Source organism: Siniperca chuatsi, linkage group LG22, assembly GCF_020085105.1.
Source record: "Siniperca chuatsi isolate FFG_IHB_CAS linkage group LG22, ASM2008510v1, whole genome shotgun sequence".
NCBI classification, from domain to species: domain Eukaryota; kingdom Metazoa; phylum Chordata; class Actinopteri; order Centrarchiformes; family Sinipercidae; genus Siniperca; species Siniperca chuatsi.
This window is the reverse complement of record NC_058063.1, coordinates 16,952,832-16,979,032: the sequence shown is the minus strand read 5'-3', so window position 1 is coordinate 16,979,032 and position 26,201 is coordinate 16,952,832. Positions and strand designations below refer to the sequence as shown.

At 42.6% G+C, this 26,201-nt stretch overlaps 1 protein-coding gene and 1 long non-coding RNA gene across 4 annotated transcripts in view; one reads left to right on the top strand and one right to left on the bottom strand.

The window, feature by feature from the left end:
• LOC122869733 overlaps positions 1–26,201 on the top strand; it is a 101,916-nt gene that overhangs the window by 33,347 nt on the left and 42,368 nt on the right. The gene's annotated exons all lie outside the window — the stretch shown is intronic.
• On the bottom strand, positions 1,100–22,088 carry znf219 (zinc finger protein 219). 3 transcript variants are annotated; one of them, XM_044182986.1, is made up of 5 exons: positions 20,489–22,088; positions 11,392–11,476; positions 8,797–11,116; positions 8,469–8,627; positions 1,100–6,557 (listed from the first exon to the last, which is right to left on the bottom strand). In XM_044182986.1, exons 3-5 carry the CDS (start codon positions 11,111–11,113, stop codon positions 5,359–5,361), a joined length of 3,675 nt encoding a protein of 1,224 aa, XP_044038921.1. In that variant the 5' UTR covers positions 11,114–11,116; positions 11,392–11,476; positions 20,489–22,088; the 3' UTR covers positions 1,100–5,358. The 3 variants fall into 3 exon arrangements, with proteins under 3 accessions (XP_044038921.1, XP_044038923.1, XP_044038922.1); XM_044182988.1 differs by having other exon boundaries at positions 8,535–8,627; XM_044182987.1 differs by having other exon boundaries at positions 8,481–8,627; positions 20,489–22,083.

Genomic DNA, 26,201 nt, shown 5'->3' with positions numbered 1-26,201 from the left:
GGCCACAAACCCAGGGACCCGACGGGTCAGGGGGCCCCTATGCCAGACCTTCACTATGTTAACAACAGCTGCTTCATACAAACGGTCTGGCCCCTAAGCCTCTGTACTTGCTTTTGGTTTAGTTGGATTTGCTGAAAAGACAAGAGACATTACATAAAAAAACATTTAAACCACACAGTCATTTGGAACATTTGCCAATTAGTAGAAAAGGTTTCAGTCGTAGTCATCTGGACACTGTTTTCAGAATCCCATCCGGAAGTAATTCTCAATTGAGAATTACTTCCGGATGGGATTCTGAAAACGACTAAAACCTTTTCTACGATAGAACACTCCTGGTCGAATGAGGGACTACACCGTCTTATTTGCCAATTAGATAAATTTTTCTGACTTTATTCAAATCTTTGCTTTTTTCTATGCAAATTACTGGATGATTTCACATCTTCAGAGCTCAAAAACCTTTTCAAATACACCCATAGCAAGGACAATCACTCATCACATTGCCTCCTTTAAGGGGCCACAATTACGCCAAAAAGGTTGGGAACCATTGCTGTAGAATACTAATGAAATGGTGATTAACAAGCTTAAATTCCCGAATTTCTAACATTACATGCAGCCATAATTCTCGGGCGTCCCTAACTATTATGTATATGTAAACTTTCTCCTATGCTCTCTCCTTATTACAGTAACTCTCAAATTGAGTTATTCACAATTTCTAACACCTTTAGAACTACTTCTATAAGCTAATCTGTGTAGAAACAAAGATCAATCTGGAGGGAAGGAATGGGGTGTTCCTCAAAATTTCTCTAATTCCTGCAATTCTAATTAAAGCCACAAGATGGCTCCCTTTTCTAAACATTGTAAATGGTTTCGCTCTCTGGGAAGCTAGCACTGCAATTTGAAGCAGCTTGATTCAGACTGTGGATTGTACTGAATCATCCTAAACGTGTCTTGACATAAACAAATATTTAGGGTAGGTGACTGTCAGAAGGCTGGGGGGGGGGTTATGTAATCATATGGTGTGTTTATCATCTCAGGTTATGTGAGTATTTAAAACTGAAAAGAGAAATGGCATCTAAATGCATGAAAAAGAGAGACAGGGTTATTTTGTTTGTGTTTATTTATTTCTAATGAGTTTTATTTTTATTTTTTTATCTGTCCACAAAGTCATATTAGTCACTACTATGTTAGATCAGTTTTCCCTCACTGCAATGGCAGTAAACTACACAAGAGCCCAAACCCAGCATGGCCCCCTCACCTCGCAAACATTTGTCATTTCATAATAAACAATACCTTCAAAACGATCATACCTATAGATCCTGTATATGCAGGATTGGCCCACATGATACCCACGAAATTGGAGTGTAATCCTTTTGGTGAAATTATCTGATTCACAATCAGGAGATAATAAGGTGCAATTTTTACGTATATGTTCGAAAAATCACAAAAAAACCACGGGAAAGCACATGCAAATGTAAAGGGATAGTTTGGTTTGTAGAGAATTTTAAATTTTTCCAACTTAATTAAGAGTCAGACAAACTCAAGGATGCTTTATTATTTCTTTTTGTGAACTGTTAAGGTAGTTTGAATTGTGTGCTCACCCTTGCTTTGCTCAATTAATGGATGTCAATGGATGTCTAAGTAGGAGCTCCTCTCAAAAATGGGGAAATACGCCTTCAACACTGAGGAGTTTGGAACTATTTTATCAAAAAAAAAAAAACGAGTTTTCATATTCCTCCACTGTGGCTGGTGGCACACAAAACAGATGTTTGATATAATCTCACAAGTGAAATTAGCAATTCTATAAATACATTTTCCTGTAACAGATGCTTTAAATAGACCAACTGTCCATCTCTGGATGCATGTAAAGGTGTATTTTACCAGTTTTCAGAGAAGCCTCTCATGATCCCATAGACATACATGAGCTAAAATGGGCTTAACTTGCTCTTAAACATACTTTCATACTGCTTATGGGCACATAAAAGGCATCCATGTGTTTGTCTAGCTCTTAGTAAGTAGGCGAAATAGTTAAGTTTCTCTGAAATCAAAATATACCTTCAAAGGAGTAAAAATATTGTCTCAAGTGTTGCTTGAGTCTCTCAGAGAGTATTTGTTTTTTTCTGTGCAAGAAATTTGGGAATGGAGTTTGAGTCAAAGGCTGCCTTTTTACATTCAAATCTCCAGAGAAGAACGCTACTTAGACAAAGGGTTTATTTTGAAAATCTGTCATCACCGAGGAAATTTCTGTCATTATATATCTAGATTGATTGGCAGGCTGTTTTATTCCCATCTGCCAGTGGGAGGAGTAGAAGGGACCATCACTCAGGTTTGTGCTCTCTTTAAAAAACACAACATCTCTAGTGCTATCTGTACAACATTCAACAACACATTTCTCTTGTTTTTTTTGTTTTTTTTTTTACCATAATGCCAAAACAATAATAATTATCATTATAAGAAGAGCATTTTTCCATCTCAACGGCATTGAACGAACACCACACAAACTGAAATAAAAATCTAATAAAGGCCTCAATACCAGATAGTACACGTCACCTTCAAGTGGTGCTAGAGATAGACAGTTTATGGACGAGAGCGGGGCATGGAGGAAGAGCAAGCATGAGAGAGAGAAAAGGAGGGGTTAAAGAAAGAAAGTGTGAGAAAAGAGAGAGGAAAGAGAGAAGACAGGTGAATTATTTTGTTTTCTCAAGTTGATACATGCTTTAGTGTCACCTTGGACATGTTTTGGCACCATATGAGATTAAATATAATATTCATTAGACTTAGACTCGGGCTTTGGTTTACCAAGGGTTAGTATTAAGACCAAAAGTAGTCTAACCCTATATCTATAATGATTTTACTTGTCTAAAGGTTAGGTAGTCCATTCTTTCAAGAGACTAGCCATGCTAGATTGTAATAAGGCCTAGTGACCTTGTTTAAGGCCAAGCGGGCCTGAACAGTAGGAGAGAAATCTGGTATGAAGACAGCTTCCCCCAGGAGAGAGAGGTCAGGAGGTAAAGACAAGAGAAAAAGATTAGGAAAATGGGCTGAGGTGATGAAGAAGAAGAGGAAGAGAAAAGAGGAGAAAGGAGGGAAGTGGGAAGTGGAGGGGCAGAGACAGAGAGGAAGATAGAGAGTGTGTAGATATAGGCTAAGTGCTTTTGGTGAGTTTTACAAAATACACCAGGAAGTGCTTGAAACAGAAGGCACGATGGCATTGACAGTAGTTGTTAAGGAGACACCACTAAAGGACTTTCACTACGAAACTCATAAGGTGCTCTAAAAAAGAACTTAAACACATTAATGCACATTATGGTGTGGTTGCAATCATAGAATACCCCATCAAAAAGTAGTCTAAGTAGAAAGAGTGGTTGTTAACCAGTGTAAGGGGATATTACTGTCTCACATTAATATTTTTTTTTTCCTAAATATACCTTCAGAACACAAGAATTCATGATAAGAGATTGTTTTCAATTGTTAGCAGTCAATGTGTTGATGTTTACACAAAAATTATGTACTTTGAATTTGAACTTTCTTTAACAACCAGTTCAAGGGTTGTATATTTGAAACACTGATCAACTGATTGACCGATTTTGCTAATCGATGGGGTAAATCTATTAAAGCCACAGCTTTACACATTTAAAACGACAACAGAAAGTGACAACTTCCATTGAAAAACGTTTGGTCTATCGATAAAGTCAAAATAAAAACAACTACTTTGGGAACTCAAACCTTGCACAGTGCTCTGTATAGACATTCCAACTAGTCTTAGCTCACAAACATTATAATCAATATTACCTATATTGATAACCTTTTTCTGTAAGCATCTTGAAATGAAAATAAACAAAAGTCTGCTTTTTTGTCTTGTCTTTACAAAAGCTACACATATTCTACTGGGATGTCTATGCATTTGTTAGTGTTTTAATAATTACTCCTACCATTGTCTTTTCCTTTCTTATAAAAAAGAATGAAGAGAGGGAATCTACTCATCTAAAAGACACCATACCCCAAGAGTACAGTTTGTTTCTCAGATTTAGTCCTGTTTGGCAGGGATACTGCTTTCTTTTGCGTTCTCTACCATGTATCTTCTCTCCTATGGAAAAAAAATGAAATTGTTCCTTTTTTGACACAGTTGCTAAGTCTCTTTAAAAAGGGTGTGTCAGTTGATTGTGTTCGGGGGCTTGACGTCCCTACAGCCCTCAAACAGACTCCCACTCTGCGTTTTGTTCTTTTCCACGTATCTACATTGCCTTGGCAACTCAACCCGCATTCGGCACCATTGTAAACACTGAATTGAAAACTGTGACCCTTTTTTATCACTCAGCCGTTGACCTCTTTTATCGCATTATACATTATTTATATCAACTGCTTTTTTTTGCTTTCTTATTAAGCTGAGCCACAAACGGCTGCCGTCTGTGTCAAGGACATCACGCTACGATGTAGCATTTCTTTTACAACTTAACTATTCACAACACCCTAGAACCACTTTTAACAAATATACTGTACTTAAATTGTTTTAAACTGTATATTCAGATAAAATTAATGACCTAACAGAGCCTCGATGCAAAGGAATACCAGAGACTCTCTTGACAACATACATAAACAGGCACTAACTGAAAAAGAAAAAAATGTTACAAACTTTTCTTTCAGTTTTTCTTTAGGACAATCGTCTAGAAATACTTTTCAGACAAACAAGGCAGTGATATATAGTTGAGGGAAAGCACACAGACTGCAAGTTACCTCATGCCTTAAATTAATACCAAATAGCTTAGCTGAGGTTCACAGCTTGAAACTTTTCTAGACTAAACTTTCTTCCATAGATGTGTGGGCTGAGGAGGAACTTGAAGTTTGAGGTTTCAAACTGCTCACTGGTCAGTCAGAAGAGCATCTCTTCACAGCTGGCTTCAACTTGGTCAGTATAGTAGTCTGGGATATACAGTCCATTATTAGTGTGGAATAAATGCATGTGGAATGATGCAGGATCTGGATTAAACATGTATCTTTCATTTATGAAATAGGAGGTCATCTTAAAAATCATCCATCTTGGAGGGAAGGTTGGGGAAAAAAATTGAAAAAGTGGCCTACAAAATCCTGAAAAGATGCATCAATGCTCATTTATACAGGAAGTTTATTTTGTGGATGACCACACTGTCAGAACTGAAGTAATAATGTCGGAGGGAACATAACAGCAGTGATTTTTCTCTCTGTCCTCTTCAAAACCTCAGGAGTCAAGAATCCTCTGTCCAGAAATGAAAGTATAACGGGACAAATATTAATCTGACCTTTTCGCTCTGCAAACCTGCCCTTTCTTCAATTCTGTGTCGAAATGTAGTAAATGTAGTTTAATGGTGTCATCCAAAAACCATTTTAATCTGTTAAGACTCTTTCCTCCTCTCCCACCAAGGGGTTGGAGCTCAGAGCTGGTGAAAGAGCGAGGGACATCCTCAGATCTTGGTCCTCCGAATCCTCCAGACTGCTGTTCTCCAAATTCTCTTCCAATTCCTCGTCTTGCTCTTCCTCATCCCCCTCCATCTTCCCCTTGAGTGCCAGACCGTCTTGTACATTACTGGATACTGAGGCCATGTTGGAGTCTGGGTGGTTGAGAATGTCATCCAGATGTTCTGCTGTATCCTCAAAGAGCCCGTTCAGGGTCTTGGCCTGAGTTGAGGACCATTCTCCCAGGGGTGCCTGGGACTCTGCCTCGCTCACATGCCTCCATATTATCAGAGGGTCGAGGTCAGAGTGATCCGTCCTGGGCTTGGTGGTCTTTGGGGCTCCATCATCATCCAAGGTAGTCGAAGGGCCTCTTTTGCGCCTGGACTTACTGGTGTGGTTGACCTGGAGATGCATGGCCATCAGCTCTCCTGAGGATGTACGGAAAGGGCAGAACAAACACTGGCTGAGTTTGACCCCTGTTGAACTATCCCCTCTGCCATCCCCACCACCGACACCTCCTCCTTCGCCTACACGCATGCCTCCATCCTCCTCCATCCCACCAAGGCCAGGTGAGGGGCGACGGGACAGATCCAGGGGTTCAAACCCACCCTCTTGAGTTGAAGGCGCAGGCCCTTCCTTGTCACTCAGCGGCTGAACCATTCGGCTAGTAGTAAGGGGCTTACGACGGGACACTTTAGGGGCCTTCGGTGGGGGAGATTCCCTTATCCAGCCTCCTTCCATTCCACGTTGGTAAAGGGCCCCCATCACCCCAGACAGATACCTGTACTGGGTCTCCAAGTCAACATCCCTTAAAGCTGCTAAGGCCTTCCGATGCTCTCGCTGGTCTGGAAGCCCCAGGAGCCAGGACTGCTGGCTGGGCCGAGAGGGGGTGGTGTCGGATGGGCTTCGGTTGACTGGGCAGTGGTTGAGCTGGGATCGGCGCTGCTTTGCCAGCCCAGAGGTTCCAGACGTCAGACTGTTGTTAGTGGAGGTGAGACCAGTGGAGGAGGAATTGGAGGAGGTTGCTAAGGCATTGCGTTGCTCCCTGTGGTGACGTTGGAGGTGGTATTTCAGCGAGCCCGACTGGGTACCTGCATAGTCACAGTGAGGACATTTGTAGGGTCTCTCACCTAGAGAAAATAAGATTAACAAAATAAGATGGAGAAAATGGTATTGGTGTTTCACCAAGTAGTATCTAACAGTGCAAAAAACCTAGGTGAAGCTTAAAGAGACCACTGATTTTGCATGTTTCAGCTCATTTACTACAAATTACATAAACTTTATACTAGTGCTAACCATTTTGCAAACCATTCTTTGTAAAAAAAAATAAAAATAATATATATATATATATATATATATATATATATATATATATATATACATAGCATATTGTATATATCAACCTTGCCCGTGATGGATTACACATGACGAGCAAGTTTCAAGAGCCTGCTAATTGATTTTTATACCATAATGAAATGAATAGAAGACAATGACTGCCTGGAAAGTCAGAAAAATATACATCTGAAACATTACAGAATTTATTAAAACATGGTCAGCAGTAAATTGCAAAATAACTGGTATGGTCCTTTAAACAGTGGTGAGTGGGAGATGTAGTTACACATTTTAAAGGGAGATGGCAGTATTTCATCACTGATTTAAATTACACTGTTGGGAAATATAAAGAAGAGGGGGCATCATGCTGGAGGCATATCAACAGCAGGGAATGTATTACATATGAAAAGCGTAAATGATCTTATTCACAAGAACAAAAAAAAACTGAACACACTGGGAAGAACACAGCTCTAATGATGAATGCAGATGTACATGCAAAAGTATGAAAAATTTGATTTTGTTGCTGAAGCAAAAAAATAATAATGGGATAAAAGTCTCAAGGGGCAATAATCTCAAGAGGACAGTAATATCAAGAGAGTATTATTATAATTTGATGCCTTCACTTAAATTACTGACCATGTGGTAATCACTTGATGTCACAGAGAAGCAATAGTGCAGGGGAAAAAGAGCTGTACACTATCATGAATAATGTAGCTTTAATATGATAGGTCCTGTCAGCCGTAGATGAGTATTCATAATGGCAATACTAAATAGATTTCATTGAATGCATTCTGGGCACTGTCTTGCTGGAAAGACTTGGATGTGCTCCAGTTACCAGTTGCTGGAGATTGGTGGCATCTCAGAAATGGAAGAGGCGTCTTAATTTTGATCAAATACATCAAGCGAAGGCAAATAATAAAAAATGGCAATGACTCGTGATGATTATGAATATGGATCATATGGAGTGTGAGTGAGTGCTGTGAGAGTTCCCAATTTTTTATTAAAGTCCTACTCACTTGTCACCAGAAATTCAGTATTCTGGTTTATTTTGTTTCTTTAAGTCTTACCCTGTTTGTTGTTGAATGTGTCTGTTGCAGTGCCCTGTGTCTCTGCTCTACAGTCAGAATAATTTAGAAATTATTTATGGTATTGAAGGAGAACAATTACGGATTGGCTTGCTTTAAGGACAAGGTCAGAGAATGTGAATCTCAGAAAGATTAAAGGCCAAAACATGTATTATAGAGAAATCTGTTAGCATATACTTCATACCGTGATGTTTATATAATAATCATTATACTTTATCTAAAAAAACCTATGCCAGACCATTTTGCACAATTTAGAGTTAGGCAAATCAAGTTTGAGAAAAAAAAGAGTACAATTTAATTACAATTTTATACCTTTCTTGGGCGTGACGTTACAAGCTAGTGAGTGAAGTGAGCTTTTTACTGAGATTTGAATCCCTGGAGTGGCTTGATTTTTCCTCAAAAACTACTGTTAATATACCCTTGAGCAAGGCACTTAACCAGGAGTTGCTCCACTGGAGCTGCTCAGTTGCCTGCAGTAGAGGGCTATGAATAGCGCTGGCCAACTCTCTGGAGTAAATGTGTAAAAAAAAGAACAAGGTAGTGCTATTAAAGCAAGGATGCTCAATGAAACCTTTCCAGGGATTTATAAAGGTTAAAAAAGTAAATGTAGTTTGTTAAACTCACAGCAGTTCTCACCTGTGTGAACTCTCAGGTGCACTTTGAGATGGTGTGAAGAACGGAAGGCTTTACCACAGTAGGGGCAGTCTTTTATCCCTCTACCACGCACTCGCTCCCTGGTGGGAACTGAAGGTATGGAGGAGACTGCAGTCAAGCCATTTTCTCCTGCAAGTGAAGAAAAAGGTAGAAAAAATGTAAAGATACCAGCTGGTGTGAAGGCCCTCCCCCCGAGAGCTTCTATTTGCAGTATGAAAATAATATACTTGTGACAATATCACCATTACATGTGAGCAAACATGAAAAGACAAAATAGAAAATAGCGGATCTGATGTACCTTTGAAGCTTGAGATGACAGAGTGAAACCCCGTAGCTGCTCCTGCTTGTTGTGATCCACCACTGTGCACTTTTGATTCCTGTCTTACTTCTCCTGTTTCTTGGGATCCACCACTGTGTAGCTGAGATTCCTGTCTCACTTCACCGCTGTCTCCTCTTCCAAGCCCCGCTCCTCTACGACTGCCACTCCCCTCCTCATCGCCCCCACCTCCTTTCTGCGACCTCTGAGTGTGAACACGAGCATGAACCACCACCTGCTGCAGGCTGCGGAATAGCTTTCCACAGTCTGGGCATTCCCATGGCCCTCCTGCTCCTCCAGACTCTTCTCTTGGATCCAGGCCTCCAAGGTAGGCTCTGACTTGGTCAGCCTCTGAGATCACCGAGCTCCGACCTGGGCCTCGCTGGCCTTGCTGCTGGCCTCGCTGGTGGGGCCTCTGCTGCTGCTGCTGAGCTACTGCAAGGCTGCGAGCCACCAACTGCCACCATGTTGCCTGGTCCCCTCCTTCAGATACTGATGCTGTAGTTTCACCTGTGCCCCCTCCTCTTGTTGCTCCCACTCCTCTTGAGCCGCCAATGCCGCCTCCACCACCGTTTCCCATCTCTGCCACCTGAGCCACTGCTTGAAGTCTCTCCATGCAGCTGGCCCCACTGCCATCACTGGGCAACCCCAGGTAGCCCAGGATGGCTGATTTGCTTGAGCCCATCCCAATTCTGCCTCCACTTTCCCTCTCTGATCTTCCTTGTCCACCTCTGCCACCTCCTCGCTGGGCCAGAAGGAGGCTTGAGTAGAGGGCGTTGAGAGACTGATTACTAACAGAGCCTTTGGCCTGCTGCTCAGCACCTCCTGGTCCTCCAAGGGCTCCCAGCCCAGCCTTCAGCCCAAGCTTGTTGAGATGCACTTTCATATGATTTTTGAGGAACCAAGGCTCCTTGAAGCCACGGCCGCATACCTGGCACTTATGGTCCAAGGAGTCCTTGTGCTTTCGCATGTGTCCCTTCAGGAACCAAGACTGGGTAAACCGCTGTCCACAAATATCACAGCGAAATGCTGGCAGTGAGGAGGACGCAGCCACTGTAGCGGCTGATGTCACCTGTGGGGTACTTGGGGTTGGGGCAGGGGTATGGGTCGGGGTGGGCACAGGCGTGTCAGGGGTTGCAATGACTGGCCTGGAATTGAATGCCGGTGGCAGAGCAGGTATCTCAGGGGAAGGGTGGCACTCCTGCAAGTGAGAAGCCAGGCTCTCTTCTTGGCTGGCAGAGAAAGGACAAAGAGTGCATTTATACGGGTTGTGGAGAATGCGGACATGGCGCGCCAACTCCGAAGCTGTGCGGAATTTTCCTTTGCAGGCATGGCAGCGAAATGTAGGCGCTATGGGCGTAGACGCACCCTCCACAATGGTAGAAGAATAGGGAGAGGTCACAGAAACAGGGTCCTCTGTAAGTGGAGGGGTCAATGGTGTGCTGTCATCCAGTAAAAAGTTTGGGTTCTGGTTTGTCTGTAGGCCATCATCTAGACCTTTGACCTCACCATCAACATCCTCTTCTGTGAGATGCTGAATGAGAGTCCCTGGCAGTAAACGCTGGTTTGGGTGTCTTCTGTGATTCTGGATTAAGTCTTTGTGGTTCTGTTGGATTTTGAGGTGCTGCTTTAGGGGTACTGAGGGGACTCCAGTCCGGTATAAGGCTGAAGCTCGGCGGTCTCGGTCCAGACTGTGAGCTCGGGCATGAAGAGACAAAATGCTTTGGAATCGGAATCTCTTCCCGCATACGTGACAGGGAAACCTGAGCGCAGGCCCTGACGAGGCCCCTCCCACTCCAGATATCGCCCTGGTAACAGTATCTTTCTGGAACAGCTGGAGGTCTAGCTCGTCATTGCAGTTTCCACTCTGTCCTGATGAGAGGGCCAGCTCCAGGGCTCCAAACCCAAGGAGTGGCGCTGATGGAGTGGCCGGTGGAGAGGAATCCAAACAAGGGCTGCATCTAGCTTCTTGTCCCCCTCCTCCTGGGAACAGAGCCACTGCCGGGGTTGGGGACGAAGGAACTCCATCCAGCCCTTCCTCGTCATCTTCTTCATCAACATCGTGGTTGTTATTGTCCTCGTGGAGGGGGAAGGGAGAGAGGGGGAAATAAGGTGTGGACTCAAGGCTCTGAGGGGAAGGTTCGGGGCTGTGAATGGGCAGGACAACAGGGCTGTCAGGCAGAGAGAGCAGGGTGTGAGGAGAAGAGGCCTGGGGGCTGTGGTCGAGGGATGGCAGTGTTGGGGGAGACTGGGGCTGCTCACAAGAAAGAGACAACACACACTCTGGCGGAGAATCCATCCTCTATCAGTACAAAACACAGAGAGAAGGAGAGAGGCAGATAGTGAGTAGGACTGATGGCTTAAGAGGAGTTACAACTTTAAAAACCTAGAGGAAAGGTTAAATTTGCATGTTGTGCATAATTATCTTCAGCTGTAACATGACCTTGACCAGATCTGGAAAATAGCCAAAGAAATAGCCATAATCAAATGGTACAGTTTGCAGAACAGATTCATATGTCTGTATGTGTGAATGCATGTGTATATGTGTGAGTGTGTATGAGAACAATAGAGAATTACCAGCAGTGTATGTGATGTTATGCCATTCTTTAGTGTCTCGGTTGACAGTGGACACACTTCTGTGGCAGCCTCCTCCTTTAATTTTCTGGGGACAAAAACAAACAAAAAAAACCCCTGATGATTAATGAGAAACTTCACTTAAATATGAGTTATTTGCAATCAAAAATCTAACAATTATTGCACTTGAAATTAAGTTGTTGGCAGTTTAAAAAAATTAATTGTACCACATTATTGAAGCTATTATCTAACTAAAGACTTTAGGTAAATTAGCAATATCAGTGTCAATGTAGGCGTAAATGCTTTTGAAATATTGAGCGATGAACTGCAGGTAGCAGATTTTTGTCAAACAGGATAAAAACCGATTTGCACTGAGACTTTGAATGTATTCCATCATAAATGTTAATAGCAGAGAATCAAATGCATACTCATTACAGCACTATTTTGAATGGGTTTTAATGCATGTAAATGTTTAGTACAAAGCAAATCTTCATTTGATCTTCATTTATTCTTCAGTCTGTGTAGGTGTATGCGTGCGCTTGAATGTGTAACAGGTGTGCACCTGTTCTGCCTCCTGCATGTGTTCATAATGCACTCCAGCATACTGTTAGCACATATGGGATGATTAGTCGGAGTGTGAATGTGCACCAGTGTGTATTTGTCTGTGTGCGTGTCAGTGTGTGTTTAGGAGTTAAGGGCACCACCACAGGACATGGACTGTCCCAAACAGGATGGGCGCGCAATGTTTTGACTTCCCCACACACCCTTCCTGTACACTCATACAGTAGCAGCTTTCTGCTTAAATCAGGACAGTATACACACATGCGCACAACCACACACATTCACGTACAGTATACATGCACTTACACACAGCAATATTAGTTATGATCTATTGCCTGGGTGTGGTGGCTTTGACCCATACACTGCTTAGTCATGGTTACTTGTTTAAGTAATGTACAAATGTAAGCTTATTTTTGCTGTTGTGTTGACTGCATTGCAACCGTCACACCAGATAACAGAGTCAGCTAAAATGTAAAGTGTGATATACAGCATCTTGAACACACAAGGATTTTGGCAAGCATGCTCACACACCCAAATATTTTGAGTGCACAGCAGTTTGCATCAGTTAGACTGGATTTATGCACATTGGCTGTTTTTGTCCATCATTTGGTGGAGTTGAGAAGCAGCAGAGGCGCCCACAACAAAACAAAAGGTCATCAATCATTGTGGCAAAACAATGGAACATCTGTGTTCGCAGGTGTGTCGTCCATATTTGTGTGTGTATGGTCACATATGTGTTTATATGATCTGTTGGATTTGTGTATGTGTGTGTATGTGTGTGTCACTGAGCCTGGATGACAAAGAGATTCTCATGTAGCCAGTTGACATTTTAGCTCAGCTATGACTCACAGGGATATCACACCATATCAATCACATAAACACACACACTCTCTCACACACACACACACACACACTCACACAGAGTCCTTTCTTAATCCACCATTATTGTTCTTTCTCTCCCTGTCTTCCTTTCCCTTCTGTCTTTCTTTCGTTCCCTGATTCATACTCCTCCCATCCCCCTCTCATTCTCTCGCTCCCTCCCTCCGTCTATTATTCACTAATTTTCTTTCATTCTCTCCCTCTCTCTTTCTTTCTCTCCTGCAGTGTTGCCAGTTGGCAGAGTGCCAGGGAATGCTGATATCAGCTGGTAGATTGGGCCCTGCCAACATGGCGAAGAGCAAAAATGAGAAAGGAGGCAGACAGAGAGAAAGAAAGAGAGAGACCGAGAGACACATACAGTGCAGTTACAAACTGGGCAGCATAAAAAAAACATTGTCAGAAGCCATGTGAATGAAAATGATTTAATGTGATTGCCAGCATGGTGTTGAAGGGGAAAAGGGGGAAGAAAAATAGGGTAAAGAGACAGACATGCTGGAACAGAGAATAGGAGAGAAATCAGAGTGGTGGAGTGGCAGGCTGGGACATAACATGAAGAGAGAACAACAGATTTAAAAAATCATTTGAAAAGTCAACACACAGACATATACATTCAGGCAGACAGAGAGAGATACAGAAAGGGGAAAGAAAGAAAAAAGGCTGGCTGGATCTAAATGTATCTGCAGCAGTGTTACGTCTGATGGCATTATCATATGAATATCACCATCACAATGCATTGTTCTACCGTGACGGTGGCTGTCGCCAACCACCGGCCCTGTCATGCCAATAAAGACAATTTGGATAGATGGAGAGAAGGAGATAGGTTGCAGCAAAGGATGCAGGGAAGGGGGTTGGGGTGACTGAGGGACAGAAATCAGATTGGAATCAGGTGGTGCACAAGCACATAAAAACCAGGTGTAAATGAACCAAGAAAAGCAGTGAAAAACCAGCCACCTAAACCACCTCTGGACATGGTCGGAGACACATTTGTCTGCATTAGTAACAAATGCAATTCCTTCCTAATCTACAAATTTAAGTACTTTGGTATGCAATTGCACTACAAAACTGCACACAAATGGATCGTACTCAACAAGGTGTTAACTGTCAGTTTGAAAGGATGTGAATACTGTATGAAGAAGTGACGATAAACCCTAACCCTTTTGCAGGGGAAGAAGAAATCTGATTTTAAAAAGTACATCAAGGAAATGCATTTTTAATGTCAGGTGCAAATGTGATCCACAGTCAATCTTGATGTGAGATGGAGAAAAAAAATGTATTAAACTGGATTTCCCTGCTCAGTGCTTTTTCCCCCTGCTTTCACTCTGACCCTGAAATTTGCAGTGAACATGCAGCAGTGTAACAACACTGCAATTCACACAGTAATGACAGCTTAAAGCATATCGTTGTTGTGTTAAGCATTGCCATGATGTTGTCATTACAGTAATTGCAGTGTAACTTTGCAGACACTGAGATAGCTGATTTGAAATAAAGAATTACCTTCACTAGAAATTAGTTTTTATGACAGAGGTCAATATGCCAACTTTCTTTTTTTAGCCCCCCAAAAAATTGCATTGTTTAAATGCTGATAACTACTCCTGCGCGCGTGTGTGTGTGTGGGGGGGCTGAGTCATACATCACATCTGTGATAAATACTTGCCAAGGGAGTAGGTGCACAATATGTTCAGACAAGTTTATTTTTGGGGGGGTTTGATGTCATTGTGTAAATATCCACAGAGTGGTACAGTTTTATTGTGGCAGTTAGTGCAGGTCTGTACATGCCAGCATGCTACACACCATAATTGTAAATGTGAGGGTGTGAACACTTCATTTTGTGTTTTTAATTGTGTGTGTGTGGTGTGGGCAGGAAGTGTTATATCTGCTCAGCTTTACATTAATGATATGAGTGTAAATGTGTGTTTTGGGCTGTATATTAAGAGTGTCCATTGCCTGTAGCACTGTTTCCAACCTTTTTGGCTTGTTAGCCTTTATAGCGAAGCACTACCTACTTGCAACCACTCATCACAGTTTGCACAATTAAGTCTGTGAGCTCTTAACAATGTGATTTGCCCTTCTTAGATTGTTTCATTTTTATTGTTTTTATAGTTTGAGGCCTGCAGTATTTCAAAAGAAAAACTATTTGAGAAGAGATGGAAAAAATATTCTTTTAGATTGGGAACCCCTGGCCTATAGGGACACTGAAGAGTGAAAAGCATATACTACAACTACCTTTATGTTGTTTTTGTCTGTGCCTGTATGTGTGTTTGTTGCACACATCCTCCTTCATGTACCTAAAAACAGGCATCTCCAAGGTCTCAGGCCTGGACCTTAGGGCTTAAAGTAAAATGCGTATCTGCAGGCTGTGTATATCTTTGTGTGTGTACTTCAGTGAATCCTTACAAGTGTATCTTTCTTCCAGCTCTATTACTTGAACTCTCATGTGATGAAGTGTGTGCAAGGTGAGGTGTCCTTTGGGGATAAGTGGGTGTATGAGAGACTGACCACAAAAAAATGTGTATGAAAGAGAGGATGAGCGGTTGGGGGGGGTCCGCTCTCTGTGCGGTAGAGTATAATTTGGCCCTGTGGTTTTTATCGCATGGTCACGTGGTGAACTTCCCCACAGACGGTATTCATTTCCTTAACTTCACCTTTCCCTGAACCCCCTGCTTCACTCCCTGCTTCGCTCCAGCTTTGTCTGGCTCGCGCTCTCCCCTCCCCTCATCTTCAGCTCCAGCAGTGATAAGGGGCAAAGCCTCCCATTGTGCCTCCACCACTAACTGTAAAGATGTGACTGGTGGATTCCTTGTACAGAAAATGCTAACTTTTGTGTATCATTTTGGTCTGAGAATGGAAGCAATATTGCCATCAAAGGGCTCATGTCTGCCTCGAAAACAAAACCACAGGCTCTCATCTCTACCCGTTGGGATAAAGTGTCCTTCAAATGGCAATAGACTGACATGTGGCTGACCTTTTTGATAGATATTTTGTGAGCCAGATAAAGAAAAAGCTAAAAATAATGATGCGCAAATGATACATTCAGCCCTAGACTCTCAATCTGTCCTCAGCTCTTTCATCTTTTGCTAGATCCGGGGAGGCCACCAGCAACATTTAGTGGAAAAGTGAAAGAAAAACATTTCATCTGCCACTTTCTCCTGCTCTACTTCTGTACATTTAACACTATCCTACTGCTTTTTTTTTCCATTTCTTCCTGTCTAACCTTACCACTTCATTTCTTCTGCTCTACCTCTCTCCATCTCCTCTCAAGCTGTTGCTCCTGCTCTTTCTGAATGAATTCCTCCTCCAGCGGAGAACACGAGCCGACACTTGCGGAGCACCGAAGTGGGAGCGACGCGCGGTGCCAGATCTGAGCGAGTGAATCTGAACGTTGGAAACATCACAGCATCTCGGCAGAGAAACGAGGCTCTCGCTCCAAGTCATACAGGCCGTGCTGCGTCTAAACCAATAAGTGGAAGCGCTGACTGACTGACTCGTCTGATTTGGGATTAAAAGCCTGAGGCCTTAAAAGATTTGGTTTGGAGCATGCAAATGTCATAAGCAAATGGATGTGTTCTTCCTAAAAGGCTTATGTATGCACATTGAAGATCGCCTGCAGGGGTTGAGAGAAAAGAAGCAAAGGAAGGGGCAATCATGCATCCCACAGGTGAATCAAAAACCTACATGTTTTTATTTTCTAATCAAAAATCCAAACGTGTACTGAAAACTGTCAATCAAATAATGAACATTCTGATCCAAATTGGATCAAACATTTTCAAACCCTTTCGTCAGCAATAACCATCCCCTCCTCTGAAGTGTCCTTGAGCAGGACTCCCGACTACCCACAAGCCCCAGGGACGCTGACCCTACACTGTGACCTCCTTGTGGAATATGTGTATCACATATATCACATGTGAGCACCTATAGAAAAAAATAGAAACTGTTAACACAGGTTGATTCTCTATTCCCCCTGGGGAAATTTGCAGAGCATGTGTTCTCTTTTTTAGTAACACCTTGCTTCATGCACTCTCAATTATACTTTTATATACATATGTACAGCGTATGGGAGTGTCAATACTTAAATCGACACCTCTTGGAGTAATTCGGGGTGATGCTCCTTGCACAAGGGCACCTTGACAGTACGTATATGGGGTTGGAAAGTAACTTCTGTCAGGGGATTTGAGCCTAAAGGTGAGAGTATACTCAAAAAGAACTAGTTTGTGTTTTCTGACCACGTTGGGAGGCAAAAGTGTTCATAGCTGTTCCGAACAGCGGGGTGAAAAGCCTGCCGTCATGGAGAGGGGCGAGACGCTATAATCATTTTAAATATGGGGATAACACACTTTCGAACAGACTGTCCTACAAGGTGTCGTAGTGTTGCACTCGGTTGTACACATGAAAAGTGCCAAAAATAGTTGTATAATGAATGAAAAAAGAACTTGAGAGAAGTTTTAAACTGCCTTACTTTCTCACCTCTTCGGACCTGGCCAATGGCTGCATGAAGTGGATCACTTGTCGGATTGTCAATTTCGGCAAGTTACAGAAATTGTCGGATGTAGCCCCTCCGAATTCCGAAATAGGAAAGGTGTGGGTTTCAGACACAGCTCCAACCATCCAACAAGCCCTTTGGTTGGAGGATACTGATGCCTTAATACCTTCAACCTCTCTAACTAACCTTTAGGCTTCCTCTGATCACCAGCTTGACCTGCTGTTTTAAATCACAGCAGTCTCCTTCTACTGGTGCTGTGACCTGCTTAGATTGCTTAGATTTACTTTGCTACCGAAATTATGATTTTTGAGAGGAAAAGTGAACCATCTACCTGTCCACCGCTATTGTGAAACTCAGTTTGAAACATGTGAAACTCAGAACAAGTGGCACAAGTGGCGTACTATTTAAGTAAGACCCTAATGCTCTAAATACACACTAATCCCGAGCAGCCAGCAGAACTCTCAACAGTCTCAAAATGTCACAATGCAGTAGATTCTCCCTAACTGAGGGCAAGCAGGTGCCTCTCCCGCAGCGCACTAATGACCCAATTATATCAATCAGAAGCCTTGATTGGTGCTACACTCCTCTTCCTTTTACTCTCTCCCTCTGTCTCTTTCTCCCTCACACACAATCTCTTCCCAAAGAGCCACCTGGATGGGGTGCATGTGCCCCCCAAAGTACAGTAGAGTATGTACAAAGATGGGGGAGGAGGCGGCGTTGATGATGGCGGAGGAGGATACTACTTGAGCACAACAAGCAGAGAGGGGTTTGGATGAAGCAAAACCATTAGACGCTTTTTAACACAGGGCCAGTGTTTCATGTTCATTAGTACAGAGGGTTCCTGGTGAGTATTTGCAATGTGAAATCATCTTGTATCAAAAAGTAGACAACCTGTAGGGGTGGAGGGGGATACTTTTCCAACACAGAGGTGATTCTTTTCATGTTTTAATATTATGTGGAGATGCTTGTCTTATTAATTTACAGCAAAGATTGGACAATGATAAGATTTTAGTAGTCTGCTAACATTAGTGATAACAAAAAGTCACTAGTGGGCAAAAATCTAAAGAAAAACACTCATTTCAACAAGAATGTATACAGTTTTTATAATTTACTCTTTATTTTTTATAGACCATATCTGCTTTCAACCCATAGGGGATTTGTTAATATGATGTGTAGTTTAGGTTTATTTGATTTAGAGAATATGTGTAAAAGGAATTATTAAAAATATGTAGTAAATAGAGTTTAAGGACCCTCCACAACATCCCTGTTTATAGGACAAGCCAGCAATGTCAACCTACTTCCACTATGCACACGCTCTCAAAAGTGTGACATTTTGGGTGGATATAAAAATAGGGCATTTCAGGATCCCTAAACATATTCCATTGGATATGGAAAAGGCGACAGGAGTGTCTTTGGTCAACCCAGATGACACGTCTGCGCCTTATCTCATGAGGAATTTCCTCCTCGCCCCTATGATGTGCGTCAATAACGTGCAACCATTTTCAGTCGCTCTTTCCCCTCTTCTCTCTCGCGGCCATCTCAATTAGAGGCACATTAATGAAATAAATAACCATCAACAAACAATGCACTAATAAACACCCCCTCTAAAATGAGATTAACCCTGCCCGCAGATGGTGTCCGTGCACAATCCCGCTTCCAAAAAATGCGATTAAAAATCATAAACAGTGAGACGTAGTTTTTAGAAGTCGGGGGTGGCGTGTGTGTGTCATGTCAGCCTATCTATCGCTCTCTCCCCTGCTCCATTTTGTTCTTAAATTTTCTATACAAAAGATTAAGGGAGGGGAAAAGACGAGTGAGCGAGCAGGCAGAGGACGGGAGGAAAGAAAGTGCCATCATGGATTTCATCTTGAATCCTCTGCCAATCTCCCAAAACCGACATCAGTCCCTAAAAGCGACATCGTGTCCAAAAACGCACATTTTTAAACCAGGGATGAAAAACCGGTAACTTCTCTGTACAGAATACAATTTGGCGACACGCGTTTTGCACACACACGGCTACAACGTTGCATGCCACACTTGCTATGCTACTTTCTGAGCTTGTAGACACTGGAGGTGATGTTAGGATAACTAAACGGGTTGTAGTAAACATCGTATTAATAGGTGGGGAAAGTATAACCTTTATAAAACACTATTACAGCCTGTGGATGCGTTTTTGCGCACATCCCAGATGAAAGTGGCGGTGCTTATCTCGAAAACAATGCACTACACAATGCCTAATGTGTGTCCAACAAAAGAATTAGTCAAGCTAATCGCATCTCCCCACAAATTACGCTTTGTAAATCAACTTGCTAACATGCAAAAATCCACTTTTACGCCTGAACAATATGTCTGCGGCTTATCGAAATCCTCCGTTACGCACCGAGAACTTGTGCCTCTTTTCGTAAAAGCTACTTTTTTGGTCAAACGTCGTTTTTCGGAGAGGTTAAAAAGAGATACAGAAGAAGAGCTCATAACGCTGCCTCATTTCAAAACTGCTTTCCTCGCGTGGATAGAAATGAGTGCTAGCTAACAGAACTTGGTTAAAGTTACACGAATTAAAGAAAATACATCTTTAACCATTCCAAGTGACTTTTCGTGCACTTGCAACCATTTTAAAGTCGCGTTTAATTTCGAGTTGACTTACCGAATCTACTTATTTAAAATGTTACGCCGAGTGTTTTCTGAATTATGTGGGGAAACAGTGCATTTCTCCGGGTTTTTTGTCATGTCACGGGCTATAGGACGGCTCGGAGGCTACATGCATGTCGGCCACGCGCGCACTTACACCGGCTTACATACATGACACACACGTAAAGTGGTCCGGAGCGCGCGGTTACATACATACATGCTTCATGCCGATCACTCGCATGCAAGCACACGCGCGCGCGCACACACACACACACACACACACACACACAATCCAAACTGCAAATAAAAAGCGGAGTAGCCTGAGAAATAACACACAACAACAACAACTATATTGGCCATTATCCCGTGTGTTGCTCGTGGAAAAAGGCAAAAACAGTCGCAATAAATTCAACAATTTTGGAAATGTTTCATCACCGGTGTTTCATGACACCATGCATAAAAGTATAGCTATATGTAAACATAGTGGTGGATATAAATTTAACTAGATAAATGAAGATATAGGATATGTTGAAAGTAAAGACTCAGTGTACTTACGGGAGAGGCGGCGAGGAGATTAATGACACGACACGTCATGATTACGTTTCACTTGAATTAAATACATTACGAGTTGGGAAAAAAATGGAAATCAGGGTTGTATACAAGCATACGCCGTTTCCCCCTCCCTCTTCCCTCCGTTTGGTCACCCTCTTCTCTCCCTCTCTCTCTCACTCTCTCCTCCTCCTTGTCCTCCTCCATCTCCCTTTCTCTTCTTTCTCCCTTTCTCTCCTTTCTTCTTGCGTTTTTTCCCATTTATTGTACAGGAGTGGGTGAATAGGGAGAAGCAGAGGAGAAGTGGGAGGGAGAGTGATGTAGGTTGGAAATGTTAATTATAATCTCAGCACGGGCACCATTTTACAACGCTGTCATCTCTTCACATTTGTATCCTAAATATGGCATCTGGGGTGGCGGGTAGCTGACAGTTTGGAGAGACATTTTTTTTTTGGTGGAGGAAGGAGAAGAAGGAGAAGAGGGGGGAAAAAAGTTTCACACCAACTGAAGTGTGTAAAAAAGAGATGACAGGGACTCGAGGCAGCTTAAATGTTGTGGTGAGCCACCCCGGAAGCACATGGCCACTTACAGGATGGGAAGATACTAAGTGCACATATTTGGATGTAGGGTTCCCAACATAAGGTCCGGGAACCACCAGGAGTCCCTCAGGAGGTTTCCAGGGGGTCCCCAGCAAAAATAGCAGCAGTTGGAAAGGCACACTAAAACTACAGTATTGGTTTGGAAAAATACTCCTTACAAAATAAAAGCATGCATGCAGTCAAAATTGGACTTCATTAAAAGTATACAGCCCAGCAAAGTATTCATAGCATATTGTACTAAAGCATCAAAAGTAAAAGTACTCGTAAATAATGGTTTCTCATACAGTGCAGTATTTCACATTGCCCTGATTTTATAATCCACACTTTTGTACATGTATGCACCCACTTTCTTCAGTTGACAATGGTTTAGTTGTAGCAGGTGCACTTCCCCTCCAACCCATAAACCGCAAAATCAGCTAAATTTGCATAGAAGAGGCCCTGTGTCATCCTATTTGTCCTCTTATTAATGGGGTGGGGTTTGATGCACCTCCCTGTGCTAACAGTAGAACATTTCTCAAAAGTTACAAAGCTATATTCATCGATTTTTGGCCAGTTGAAGGCAGAAGAATTCCAAAACAAACTGATGGACGCAGAGCCTTGACAATGTATCACCTTAAAAAAGTTGTTATGGCTAATGTGTTAGTTAATTATTTGCCTATTCACAAATCTGGCAGACGTGGAGCAACATTACCATCCCTTTGCAATGATGTTTCTGACAACCTGATGAATTTAAATCTAATATTCACTCTCCTTTTAGCTCTTTAGTTGACCAGCTTATGAGAAAACTATCTCAGTTGTTTGATATTTGACTTTCTTTACCAGCTAGTTGCTAACTTTGTCTGTCTGCCATTTGGTGCTGGGCAAGTAGAGTACAGTGGGTTTATCAGAGCTTTTTTTTTTTTTTTTTTGCTGAAAACAGCTGCCTGCTTCTGTGGGGAAACATGGCTGAGAGTGGTGAAACTGAACTGAACAGTAAATGTGCCTTAAAGATCTCCTCCAGACATGTTTTAAAGGGATAGTTTGGGTTTTTTGAAGTGGGGTTGTATTAGATACTTATCGATAGTCAGTGTATTACCTACATTAGATGGGGGTCAGTGCGCAGTCAGTTTGGAGAAGCAGACAGCTGCTCCGCCACAGACGCTCAGCTCTGTATTGTTGTGAATGGTGATCAACAGTAATACATATTTTAACTGCCAAAACATCAACATCAGTCTAAGTGTATGCTATAAAAGTAAAATTCTCACCACTTTACCGTGCCGTCGCAGCACACTATATTACGCCGCTTGTAAATCAACTGTTTATTAGCTGTTATTGCGTAATTACCGATTATTGGACAACTAAGTTTCAGGCTACGTTTTCCTTATCAACGTAGATTACTTGTGTTAGCTCTTTGAATCAGCAAACAAAGCTGAAATCACAAACACTATATCCATTAGTTTACTCTGGAATGTGTAGCCTACAACACCTGATGTTGTGGTACACAACTTTATCTGTGTACTTTACCGTAATACAGTGCGCTGCGTGTATGCATAGGAATACAGCAGTCCCGCGGTTGAGAAAATGAAGTGCCAAAGGAAAGGGCTGTCTGACAGCACGGTAAAACGGTGAGGATTTTACTTTTATAGCGTACACAGACTGATATTGATTTTTTTTTTTAGGTCAAACTTTTTTGGGCGGTTAAAATACGTATTACTGTTGATCCCCATTCACAACAATACAGAGCTGAGCGTCTGTGGTGGAGCAGCTGTCTGCTTCTCCAAACTGGCTGCGCACCGACCCCCATTTTCTGTAGGTGATACACTGACTATCGATAAGTATCTCATACAACCCCACTTCAAAAAACCCAAACTATCCCTTTAAGCCATGTAAGTACTCTGCTTAGAATAACTTGTGTCTGATATGTTTTTTCCACAAACAATAAACTGCATCTACTCCTTCTCCCTCATTAAAAAAAAAATCTGAATCTATGACTACGCAAATATTGTTCATTTCATAAGTTTAACTGTTGGACACAAGATGTCTCCTACTTCACTGTAAACTCAGTTTTCAGTGTATGAGGTGGAGGTTTCAAGTTTCCACATCACAATTGTGGAAGTTGCATACTGGACCACGACTGGCCTCCAAACTAGTTGTGATGTCACAAAATCTTGCATCTTACTCAGATTTAAGGTGACCACAGACAAACTTTCCCTCTTCAGCAGATGAATGTGAAAATCTTCTAGTGTCAAACTCTGCACATACATCATTCTGCACAGTGAAGGTGAAACAGCCTAGTGAAGTAACAATAAGCCAAACTTACGACATTTTTCTAATGGAGGGGGCTTTAAAACCAAAACAATGAGCTAAAAGAGGGTGACAGAACTGCAGAGTTGGGCAATAATTCAGTAGGTTCATCATTATGAGTGACCCCTATCATATTAGTTGTAGTCCGTCAGTGTTCTTATAAAACATACTGATTAATGCAGCTTTAAACTTAACTTAAAGGCACAATCTGCAACTGGTGTTTAGCACCTTTCCTCAACTTTCAGACTTCCAGATTTCAACCCATATGGTGGTGTAAAAAAATCTCAACTGTAAATAATGGACCTATAATGTGAAAACTGGGGTGGGAAGGGTGTTGTGCAACACTGGACCATGAGTAAAAGTTGTTGGTTATTTTACACCTCTGAGAAAGGGTGAATATCTGTTTGCCTCACAGGTTTCAGGATCCACAGTCTTGTTGCCAGTCCTGTTACAGACAAGTGTGAGTCTTATCCATCAACTTATATATGTGATTCAATTGGAATCTGGTTGAATGCATATCCATGATCTTGATATGACTGATCTATATTTGGGACACACATGGCCACATTAACTTGCATTGGAAGTTACATCCTATTATCCTATGTTCGATTCGAAAAAAGTTATGTCAACAAGTTGGCTCTTGATTTAGCTCAAATATTTTCATTAGACCTTCGGTTTTATCTGCTCCATCTACATCAGCATTTTGAAGTCTCAAGTGCTGAATTCAACACAGACTTTGTTTTTCCTCTGACTCATTCTTGCATTCCATTTTCCATGTAAGTGGCCTGTATGAGGACTGCACTGTATAAGGGCAAACGACAACAACGAAAATCAGACCGTCAAATCTAGAGTATGTGGGCCAGGATGTGCGTGGAGTGGTAAAGCCCACGCGCCTCTTCCACCACCTCTCAGCCTTTATTGAAGAGAGTTAGAGTGAAATACAGAACATATTGAACAACAAAAAGCCAGTTGAATAGCCTGTTAAGTAATGATTGCAGAAATGTCCACCTTCACAGTTAGTTTACTTCACTCTTACCTTTTGAATGCTTTGATTTAACTCTTTTTCGATAATAGGGCTTCAGTCTAAACAGTATTCAGATGTAACCTCCGCCTTTGTGTATTTGCTTTTATCCCTGACATATGGAAGAAATATCATGAATGTTTCTCCGCTAAAGGCCTTGGTTTTAACATTTAAATGAGATGTGCTCAAGCACTGTGTGAAGGTAAATGTTGGCTGGGAAATTCAAATGTCTTTGCTGACGCAGAACATATCTCCTGGATCAGCCATTGTAAGCCTGCTATTGTGTATCTGAGAGTGACTGACTATGTCTGTGGCATATGTGCAGTGCATGCTTGTCTCAGTGCGTGTACATAGTAAATCAATGTGTGTCTATTAGTGTGTGTGTGTGTGTGTGTGTGTGTGTGTGTGTCGGCCTTGTGTGTGAGTTCCCCTTCGCACTCTGTTTGTGTTTGTGTGTATGCTCACGGTACATATGTGTACGTGTTTGCGGCTGCCACAATGGCATCATCACCCGCCCCTGACGCTTTGATTGTTTTCTCCGCCGCAGCAGAAATGCACCAATTAATATTCAGAGAGTGAGTGAGACAGACACACACACACACACACACACATACACACAAACCCAAAAAAACAAAACCCAAAAAAAACAGCCGTGAGGGAGGGAGACGGGGAGGGAGGTGTGATGGAGAGAGGAGTGAGGGGGGCAGAAGAGATGGCACAGAGAGAGGGAAAGAATTGGGGAGATTAAAAGAAAGATGAGGAAAGTGTGTGTGTGTGTGCGTGCGTGTGTGTGTGTGAGGGAGAGATGGAGTGAGATAAGGGGCGAGGGTGGAGGGGCGTAGATAGAGGGGGTGAAATCTGATAGATGTTTGAGTAAAACAAGAGAAGGAGAGAAAGAAAGGAGCGAGGGATGAGGCTGGGGAGGAGGGGATCAATATGTACATATTCAGTCAGATATGGTGGGAAATCAATTGAAAGGAGGGGAGGAGGAATTGATTTGGGGGGAGGAGAGTTGGAGGTGGGGGGTCGCAGGGAAGGAGGGAGGAAGGAGACAACGGAGGAGGAGGAGGAGTGCAGAGGTGGAGTGATATGTGGCTACGACTGCTGTCCTTTTTGTCGCAGTGTCAGGGTATTGATACTGTAATACACACACCCCCACCCCCCACTCCCACTCCGCACAGACACACCATCACCCCCCCATCACAACGCTGCCGTGACAACGGCTGTCGCGGCGACGCCTACTGGCACAATGCAGCCACAATATAGAGGGCACTGAAGCATCACACACTCACTCACTCATAGAGAGCAGAGCAGGCCAGAGAGGAAAAAGACAAAAAAAAAGGAAGGGGAGGAGAAATATAAGGAGGGAGAGGTGGAGATTAAGAGGGGAGGGAGGAAGATGGATGGATAGAAAGGGGAGAGAGAGAAAGGGATGGAGATGGAGAGGAAAGCGGGAGGGGAAGGGTAGGAGACGTGGATTGATGGAGAGACAGGAGCGAAGGAAGGAAGGAAGGAGGGAGGGACGGAGGGAGGGAGGTGGAGGAGAGATATGGCGGGATAATATTACATGTGTAAAATGCCGGAGGGTGTGTGCCCATAGAAACATGTTTAATGGCTTTTGTGATTGCAGGGAAGGTTGTGTGATGTGTGTTTCTTTTGACAGAGTGATGTATGCACTTCATGTGTGCAAACAACAAGGTGTTTATGGTGTAATGTGGATTAATGTTGGATACTTTTATACATTCCTATGTCTAGACATTGTGTATGAATATGTATACATGTGCAAGCATGCAGGTGTAGGGTTTATAAGATTATT